General features: G+C 47.1%; 1 protein-coding gene across 1 annotated transcript; it reads left to right on the forward strand.

Annotated features, from left to right (window-relative positions):
* The first annotated feature begins 599 nt into the window (after positions 1-599).
* On the forward strand, positions 600-5,002 carry LOC119336035 (DIMBOA UDP-glucosyltransferase BX8-like). The gene is made up of 2 exons (XM_037608076.1): positions 600-1,156; positions 4,032-5,002. The coding sequence occupies exons 1-2, from the start codon at positions 661-663 to the stop codon at positions 4,913-4,915; spliced, it is 1,380 nt and encodes a 459-aa protein (XP_037463973.1). The 5' UTR covers positions 600-660; the 3' UTR covers positions 4,916-5,002.
* The last annotated feature ends 5,467 nt before the right edge of the window (positions 5,003-10,469 follow it).

Here is a 10,469-nt window from a genome sequence, read left to right on the forward strand (position 1 = left end):
CCGCCGCCAACAACAAGGAAAAGTAGACCATATGTGAGGCCGCTGCCGCTTGTGTCCCAAGAAGGCCGCTGACTACGCGTCGCCAGCCTACATAGTTGGTGACTTGCCCACTTCGCGGGGGCGGTGGCCACGATGATGGTCTTCCCCTGCCCCGAAAACTAACCTTGATTCATGTTTCATGGAAGTAGAGGCTACTCTCTCCCTCCCGCTGAAGCATATCCCTCTGAGGCTAAGGGCGGTCTGGTGAGCTTGCTACCGAAAATAGGGAAGACATGTTGTGGGAAACGGGATCCGCTGCGACCGTCGATAGACTAGGTTAGAATAGCATAGGCTAGTTCACTATGGTTTAGTTGAAATATATCCGCAATGTAAATGTTTTCGTCTGGTTTATATGAAAATTATGCGGTTTGCACAAATTTTGTTCGGTTTGTTGACATCTGCATCAGTGTTCATGGACCCGTCCTCACGGCCTACGGACGGATGTGGTGTCCAGCTTGAAGGTTTACATTGAAGATGCCCTAACTCTTACATATTGAAGGCCTATAAAAAAACTCTTACAATTTGGAGGGGGCAGCATCTCTCTCCGAGACAAAGAAACACAGCTTTCCTCCTCTGCAACCACACAACGCACGCACGGAGTCACGGCCTAACACATTCACCATGGAGCCAAGCAGCACCAACCCCGGCCGCGGCCGCGTGGTCCTCTTACCGCTGCCATACCAAGGACACATCAACCCCATGCTGCGCCTGGCCGCCGCGCTAGACTCCCGTGGCCTCGCGGTCACCATCCTCCACCCAGAGACCCGCGCGCCGGACCGCCGGAAGCTCCCGGCGGATTACCGCCTGGTCACCATCCCGGACAACATACCGCCGGAGCTCGCCGCGTCCGGGGACGTCGCGTCGTTCGTCTTCGCGCTGAATAAGAACTGCGCAGCGCCGTTCCGGGACTACCTGGCCGGCGCCCTCAGGGAGGAGGAGAAGGGGGAGGACGGCCGCATCGCCTTCGTGGTGGCCGATGTCGACTGGTTCGCGCCGCTCTCCGTGGCCAGGGAGCTGGGCGTGGCCGCTCTGGGCCTCATGACCAGCAGCGCCGCCAGGTTCCTGGTGTACTTGGCGTACCCAAGTCTGTGCCACAAGGGCTATTTGCCCGTCCAAGGTATATACCAAATCGCCATTGTTGTGTTCTTTGTTTGGAGTTCTAACTTTTTAAATTTGTACGAACAAGAAAATTATAGTCGATTGATAGCCGCAGTGTCTGATTTGAATCGAATAGAACGTTAATTACATCACAGAGGTTGTTAGATCCGAATTATCACTGGCAGAATAACACGGTGCTTGATGGAATTCAGATCTGGCTAGTACTAGTTCTTGCATTTTTAAAGTGCAACCTGACGTGTGGAACCAAATATAATACAACTTGACATATAGAAAACTCAGGATGCAGGAAGCCGATGGTCAAAGATAAGGTTGTGGATCCTGAAACTACACCCACCCAAGATGTCCATTCTCACGAGGATCTGTGATCCTCGAGTAAGGGAAATAAAAAACGAAAAAGGACTAGGTAACACGATGTACGATCTACGATGACTTGTATAAACATTCTGAAAAAACAACTTCACAAAATTAGAAAATAGTTATCTTTATCTTCAGTCGACGAACACAAATACCCCATACATTCTGAAATACATACTATCATTTTAAAAATAGACATAGTCTACCACATGCAACCTTTCCCATTCTTTTCGTATGATATATTGTTCAAAATTATAAAATTACAATATGATGAGAAAATCATGAAAAATTCTACACGTACTGTTTTCATATGTACAATCATAATATTATCTATTTTGTAGTCCCTCCGTTCCAAAATAAGTGTCGTGGTGAACTAAAACCACGGCACTTATTTTGGAACGGAGGGAGTACATATTGTCTTGACCATTTCTAAAACTACATGTTTTTTCCAAAGGGAGGGAGTATGTCTTATATTTTATTCCCTGCTTTCAACTTTATTTAACCAATGTTAGCTAGTATAGTAGATCGTGTTGATTACTTAAACAAACTACATCATATCAGGTTTAGTGATAACAGTGGGGATTCCATGGATGCCATGGCACCTCCCAAAAATGCAAAAAAAATTTAGGCCATATATTTGAAGCTAGATTACTGCAACATAAATGTTGTTTTAGGTCTATTTGTTAGAATGGTAATGATAGTTAGATCAAATTGCACTATTTGTAGTGTACTTTTTATCAAAAAAATGGACAAAAGTATCAAAGTTATGTTATTACTTCATTGTACATATAAATTGAAGCACCAATGGTTGTAGGATCCTAGATCCGCCATCCATAACCATGATATCTGGTAAAAGCAAAACTTACATGAAATGAGCCTCACCCACTTGTTAGGGGATTAGATTTTTTTGTATTATTTCAAAAACAAAATCGATGTAGGGGTCTTCCTCACTGCATTTTTTTTAAATCAGAAGTTATGCCAGCAAGGTACTACAAAGTCAAGTCATCTCTAGCTTGGCCTTTTGTAGCACGATTTTACTCCATGCTTCTAGCTTGTCATAAAGTGCAAAAGACCAAACTTCCACAAAGCTGGACTAACCTCAAAGTTCTTAAATATCCCATGAGAGTCCAAATAATTGAGAAGCTTACCTTTTATTAATGCGATGTAGGGACCTCCCTGCTGCATTTCTTTTGGGGAAAAAAAATCAAAAGTTATGCCCAGGTACTACAAAGTCAAGTCATTTTTAACTTCACTTTTTCCATCTTCATTTTTCTCACCACTAGTGAAAAAGTGAAGAAAACCAAACTTGCAAAGGTGGACTAACCTCATTTTTTTAATAAACCATGACTTGCCCACCCACAGAAGTGAGAAGCTTACACACCACTGACAAGGTTGGCCATAGATTAGTTGCTCCGGTGACATAGGTTGAGGAAATATGATGTAACGACAAAACAACGAAAGAGTGACCGAACACAAGAGTCCGGATATGTGCTCATTGTGTTTGTATCCACCCGAGTGAAGAAATCCACCCTTTGTGTATGTATCGAAAAAGTGACTAAACACAAACCTAACATAACCATCACCGTCGCCACCATTAGCTAGGCCGATGCACCTATGATAATTTGTGAGGTTTAGATCCATTGATCAAGGGGATAAAAACACCACATGTTCTTTGGTGTCGGTCATGATAACAACAAAAGGACAAAAGCCATGAGATTTTCAATCCACATGATCTCCACCTTCGAGAAGTTGCCACCAATGAAAAAACACGAAGAAGGAAAATTAAATAACACCCACCACAAACTATGACCAGTGGATTCTCGCGTCTACCAATGCTAAAAGGCTGCCAGAGGTAAAAGACGGTGGGAGATCAGATCCCTTCCGTTATCGACAAATAATACTCCTTACATTTTCATATACAGGGCCACAAACTCATATTAATGGTATCAAAATAAAATTTAATATCTGCTTTTCAAGTTAGTTTTTGTTTTGATCATTAATACGGCCTTACAATGAACTCAGACACTGATCAAAATAATAATAAATTCATTCACTAAAATTTGCATGCTACATCGTATATATGTTTCACCTTATAGTGATCGTTAGAGTTGTTAAAGATCTTACGTCAAACCTTCACAAAAGTTAACCTTAATAGTATCCTAATTCTCAATTGACTGGAAATTAATTAAATATTAGGTCATACCGAGTACTGTCGATCTCACACATTAATTAAGATCCGTCTCAGATATCATTTTTCTGACTTACAAAAGCAACACTATAAATTTTTTTCCACTAGTCTAGATGAACATTTTTTTAGACGTGTATTACCAAATTGATCGTAGTAGCTAGGCAATACTCAACTACTCATTACACATGGCGTGATCTAGAGCAACAATATTGCGTGTTCAAACTGGTCTGTGTATCAACTTTGTTATGTTGAGCTTGGTACTTAATCGTGTTCTTTTCTTTGTTTGAGAAACATGGCCCATACTGAACTATTTTGTTCATCTGTTCATCAGACTCAAATTTCAACACTGCAGTTGAGGAGCTTCCCCCCTTCTTCGTGCGAGACTTGCATCGTGTGATGGACATGACTCGACACCTCGCATACGCCGATCTCCTCGCCCACATCGTCGCCGGCGTGAGGCAATCCTCCGGCCTAATAATCAACACGTCCGGAGACATCGAGGGCATGGAGATCGAGAGAATCCACAGCGAGATTGCCCTCCCGGTGTTCGCCGTCGGCCCTCTGCACATGATGACGTCGTCTTCATCCGTGGAGAGCAGCCTACTGACAGAAGATCGCAGCTGCTTGGATTGGCTGGACACACAACGGCCAAACTCTGTGCTCTATGTAAGCTTTGGGAGCTTGGTGGGCATCGACACAGACGAGTTCTTGGAGTTGGCCTGGGGCCTGGCCGACAGCCAGCGCCCGTTCGTGTGGGTGGTCCGGCCAAGGCTGGTGCACGGGTGCAAGTCCAGCACGCTTCCTGACGAGCTACAGGAGAAGATAGGCAATAGGGGTAGGATAGTCAGCTGGGCTCCGCAGCAGGAGGTGCTGAGGCATCCGTCTGTAGCCGCATTCCTCACACACTGCGGATGGAACTCGACGACAGAGAGCATATCAGAAGGTGTGCCGATGATATGCAGACCATTGTCCGGGGATCAAATGGGTACTGCCAGGTACGTGTGTGATGTGTGGAAGGTGGGGGTTAGGGTGGAGGTGGAGAACCAGTTGAAGAGAGAGCAAGTCCAGACGGCCATCACAAGACTCATGGATGGAAAGGAAGGTGAAGAGGTGAGAGAAAGAATGAGAGATCTGAGGCATGTGGTGGTGAAGTGCACTAGCGAAGGTGGGACATCTGATGTTGCTTTGCAACGTTTAGTGGATTCCAATGTTTAAGTACACAGCTGTTTAGGCTATGAATTGTCTATTTTTCGTACGAGTTTCTAATTAAAATATTTATCATTAAAGATATTGCTTTTTTCATTGATCAGCTATTTTTTCCATCAAATAGTGGGATCAATTTATGATATTCACCTCATTCTTTTTTTTCCAGAAAATGCGAGAGCCTTGTGATTCGATCTGTCAATAGAAAGAAAAGTTTGTGCAACTGATGGTTGCAAGAAAGATTTTTAAGGCATCCACAAATTATTATGTCCTTCGGAGACAGATTCTGATCAGATCAACGATGGATCAGTGGACGAAATACACATCGATTAATGGGATTATGGGGCGATTGGGTCACATGGGGCTATCCAAATAGACTAGTTTTCGTAACTACTATAATACACGTATAATGAAAGGTTATGTTCTAATCTCACTGCTGTTAGCAAGGAAAGTTATGATCTTGCGCCATTTGCGTCCAGCTCTTGCTTGGCCGATGGCTGGTGGAGGGCGGCGTGGTGGCTATGGTGGTGGCAGGGCGTGCTCGGCGCGGTGCTGGAGGACCTGTCAGATCTGTTCTGGCGCATGCTTCTCTGGCCGATGCTTCGTTGGCGGCGAGGGTTGAGGCGGCATGGGCCGGCTACCTCCGGTGGCTCGGCACGGGTGGTGGTCCGGCGTGGTGGGGCGCCTTGGTGGGGCTTGTCAGGTGGTGAAAGTCGCGGTGATGGGCTTGGCCGGGGTGTTGGTGGTGCGGGTCTGTGGGGGCGGCGCTATTCCTTGGTGGTTGTGCCCCACCGGCGGCACAAAGTGGGCGGTGCGGCTTCCCTTCTCCTTGGTCTATGTCGATGGGGTGACGGTGACCAGGGGCTCTCGCTCCAGTGTATCTCTTCGGGACCCGAGGGGAGTCGGAGTTGAGGCTCCGGGTAGGGGAGAGGGGGCTCGATCCAGGATGTACCCGCGGTCGGCGAGGTTCCTCCCTCCGTGGGTACGGTGGTCCTTGGTGGTGGTCGGGACTTCACGGTACTGTCGGGCAACACGGAGTCGAGGGCCATGGACATGGCGTTGTCTGAGTGCACTCGACGACGACCATTGGGAACCATGGAGGTGTGTCTCCCCCAGTTCACCGGTATTGGCTGGTGACACAGGGCTGGGGCTCCTACTGTGGTGGCACCGGCCCAACCTTCGCGGCTCATGCCGGGCTAGGAGTGAAACATGTGGACTTTCGCTCTTCCTATCGTGGCTGGTATTGTGTGGTGTGGGCGGTGGGTGAGGTCCTGGACTTGGATGCCGCTCTGGATGGTGGTTCGCATGGTTCGCTCTCCGGCGGGCGCCATGTCGGCGGTGGTGGCTCCCTTCTTGGTCGTGCGGGCGAAGAGAGGGGTAGCAGTTGGTGGCTTGGGCGCGTCCTCTGCTGGACGATGCCCATATCTGGATCTGGGGTCTGGGCGCACCACTTTTGCCCTAGGGCTTCGGTGACTTAGGGTGGGGTGCCGAGCGAAATCTCTGCCCTTTTGCGCCGGCGACGACGACGCTTACGGGTGCCGTTCTTTTCTTGAAGACGTCGTCGTGGATCTCCTCGCCGCGTTAGAGTTCCAGGTGCAGACCCTTGCCCAATGGGGCTAGGCAGCGACGATGTTTTGCGCTGTTCTCTCTCTTGGGGGCGTTGTCTAGGAGCTTAGGTGTCCTAGGGTGTTGCGTGATTGTGCTCCATTCTCCCTGTTTTCTCCTTCGGTAGTGTAGTTGCTTGTCTGCTCTGCGATCCGGATAACCTAGGATCTGCTTTGTAAGAGGGTCACCTCACCACCATGTATCGTTCGGCCGTGTACCTTTTCCGGTTTGTGCTTTATTTATAAAGGGGGGCGAAAGCCTGTTTCGAGAAAGTTATGATATTTTTCTAATTGGATGTGTACCGAGGTAAACCTCATTACATTATACTCCATTATGCCCGCAATAATGCCTGATATACTATGCACTGGACAAAGTGGCTAGGAAATGCCACACTCCTGGAACAATATCCAGCTCTATATAATATTGTCCTCCGAATGTGACGTTCAGATAAGATTTAATAGGCCCCAGACTTGCATCGTGGAATGATTGGATAAATCGTCTCGCCACGGTACATTTATCACATGGAACCGATCAACTTTGGTGGAACCTAAATGCGAGTGGTAAATTCTCGATAGATTCAATGTATAGAGCGTTGATCCAATCTGATGTACCAGTTGATAATAAGAAGATCTGGAAGATGCAGATACCGCTTAAGAATAAAATCTATGCATGGTATCTTCGTCGAGGAGTCATTCTTACCAAACATAATCTTATTAAGAGAAATTGGCATGGAATATGCAATGCGTTCTTTGTAATCATGATGAAACAATAAAACACTTGTTCTTCAAGTGCAAATTAACTTGGTCTACATTGTCAATCATTTAAATAGCTTCTGGCTTGTATCCTCCATGTAGTGCTGCTAGTATTTTTGCAACTGGTTACATGGAATTGATCACAAGTTTAGAATTCTTATCAGGGTGAGAGCGCTTGCCGTTATTTGGTCGCTTTGGCTATGTAGGAATGATAAGGTTTTCAATAATGAAAGTACTTCTCTTATGTAGGTTATCTATAGGCGTACCGGTACGCTTTGTTTATGGTCGTCTCTACAACGTGTGGACAATCAAGACATGTTTACGGAGGCGTGTGCATGCTCGGAGGACACGGCAAGGAATATTTTTACCCAACATGGATAGCAACATTATCTTAGGATTGGCCATCCTACAGTTTAGGCGGCATACAGACTCCATTTCTTGTACTTCGTCTTTATTACTGTTTTTTTAGATTCGACTTGGTATGTATGTGTGCATCTCAGTTATGCACAAGCCGGGTGTAATGCTTAAACCTTTAAGTAATAAAGCATTCTTTATCGTAAAATGCACTGGATATATCGTGCATGCCTCACCTGTCCATCTTTTTGAGACTTGTGCAACATTCTTCTCCCTCTGGATGGGAATATAAGTCTTGCATGGAAATTTAGGTCGTCGGATTAACTAGCAACATTATAAGATGACACAAAATATATATGTTTAGAATCTTCATTCAATGACTAATCTAAAAATAAATATTTTCTGACCTACAGCACATTTTTGCTAATCGAGCAGAAGAACTATGTGTGCCTGACTCATATCCCATCCGGAGGGATTATCTATTCATTGCATATATCTCCTTGTATTTCTATTACATCACATAACCCTGACAACTTTTTTCACAAATTATGTGCAAGATTCAAGACACACTATGCTCCACCCACAGTGCCAGGCATTGCTCCGCTCACCCCATGCATTAATATGTGATTTCCATGTTTGAATTCTTTTTATTCTTTAAACCGAAAGTCTAATTTATAATTGGATATTTGCGTTCTTGGTGGCGTTGATTTGGAAATAGGACCTGTCTTGAATATATTCCTACAAGTTTTGAAATTCGAATTCTGAAATAAAATTATACACTTGGGACACGGTGACTGCCGGTGTCAAAACCGGCGGATCTCGGGTAGGGGTTCCCGAACTGTGCGTCTAGGCGGATGGTAATAGGAGACAAGGGACACGATATTTTTACCCAGGTTCGGGCCCTCTCGGTGGAGGTAAAACCCTACTCCTGCTTGATTAATATTGATGATATGGGTAGTACAAGAGTAGATCTACCACGAGATCAAGGAGGCTAAACCCTAGAAGCTAGCCTATGGTATGATTGTTATTCGTCCTACGGACTAAAACCCTCCGGTTTACATAGACATCGGAGAGGGTTAGGGTTACACAGAGTCGGTTACAATGGTAGGAGATCTACATATCCGTATCGCCAAGCTTGCCTTCCACGCCAAGGAAAGTCCCATCCGGACACGGGACGAAGTCTTCAATCTTGTATCTTCATAGTCTAGGAGTCCGGCCAACGATGATAGTTCGGCTATCCGGACACTCCCCTAATCCAGGACTCCCTCAGTAGCCCCTGAACCAGGCTTCAATGACGATGAGTCCGGCGTGCATATTGTCTTCGGCATTGCAAGGCGGGTTCCTCCTCTGAATACTTCATAAAAGATTTTGAACACAAGTATAGTGTCTAGCTCTACAAAATAAGTTCCACATACCACCGTAGAGAGAATAATCTTTACACAAATTCAATCTGCTGACGTATTTTGCGGCGTGACGTCACATCACGGCCAAGCCTTTACTGGAATCATTTTTACTGTCCCACCTCAGCGCGTTTAGCGAGGCGGTTTCCTTGGCATGTCTTGTCAAAGCAGAGATCGTGTCCCCTCATTCCGGGATTCTCATCAATACGGGCGTGGGTAACCCAACCGCGCCATTGATTACGGCGCTTGGGAGATAAGCGAGTTTTATCAGGCTGGTGGGGACGCATAGCTTCGTCCATCCATATAAGGGGATAAGGATCCACCTTTTCACCTACGCCTTCTTCCTCCTTTGCTTATTCATTTCCGTGCACTCGAGCTCCAGCGCCCAAGTCCGCACATCTCGCCTCAACCTTCCCCAACCATGTCCGGAGCGGGAGGCAAGTGGATGGTCTCCTCCATAACGGAGGAACAAGTCAAAAAGCTGCGGAAGGCCGGATACTTGTCCAGCGACATCGCGCATCGGCTCCCCGACAAGGGGCAGCTCCTTCCTACCCCCAGGCCCCATGAGAGGGTGGTGTTCCTCACCCACTTCCTCCACGGACTAGGTTTTCCACTTCACCCATTTGTCCGGGGGCTCATGTTCTACTATGGCCTAGATTTCCACGATCTGGCCCCGAACTTCATGCTCAACATCTCGGCTTTCATCGTCGTGTGCGAGGCCTTCCTCTGCATCTAGCCCCACTTCGGCTTATGGCTGAATATTTCTAGTGTCAAGCCGAAGGTAGTGGGCGGCCGCCAAGCGGAGTGCGGAGGTGCTATGGCGGGCCGGATGGCCAACGTCCTATGGCTCGAGGGCTCCTTTGTGGAGACAATAAAGGGGTGGCAATCGGGGTGGTTCTACATCACCGAGCCGCGCGACCCCAAATGGGCGGCGGCCCCCGAATTCCGATCTGGTTTCCCCACACGGCTTACCTCTTGGAAAGAGACGGGCCTAACGTGGGGAGATTCGGAAGAGCTGACCGGACTCCAAGCCTGCGTCCAAAAGCTGGTGAACAAGAATCTCAAGCTTGTCAACGTAATCCAGGTCATGCTCATACGCCGGATCCTCCCGTGCCAACAACGGGCCTTCAAATTGTGGGAGTTTGATCCGGCACATCACCAAACCTTGAGCAGGCTCTTCGACACTACGTACGAAGATGCCTGGAAGGTGCTGTTCAAGGGTGCCGATGCTCCCGCATCCGCTACCGAAGATCGCGGATTCAGCTCGCGGCTTCAAGCCGACGAGGTAAGCTATTCTACCCTTTACAGGACACTTTTTCATAGTTTGACTCTACGCGGGATCTAAACTCCCTTACCTTTGATAGGACTGGCTGAAGAAGGCCGAGCAGGCTAACTGTCCGGCTCCTTTGCCAGAAGACCCAGCGGATGCCCTCTTGATGGGGCTGCTGGTTCCGG

The sequence above is a fragment of the Triticum dicoccoides genome, chromosome 7B, assembly GCF_002162155.2.
Source record: "Triticum dicoccoides isolate Atlit2015 ecotype Zavitan chromosome 7B, WEW_v2.0, whole genome shotgun sequence".
NCBI lineage: Eukaryota > Viridiplantae > Streptophyta > Magnoliopsida > Poales > Poaceae > Triticum > Triticum dicoccoides.

What these genes read in the sequence shown, in the direction of transcription:
- LOC119336035 (XM_037608076.1), top strand. Translation starts at nt 661, where the DNA reads ATGGAGCCAAGCAGCACCAACCCCGGCCGCGGCCGCGTGGTCCTCTTA. An exon ending in GGGCTATTTGCCCGTCCAAG is followed by an intron (nt 1,157 to 4,031) that starts GTATATACCAAA and finishes TCTGTTCATCAG; the next exon opens with ACTCAAATTTCAACACTGCA.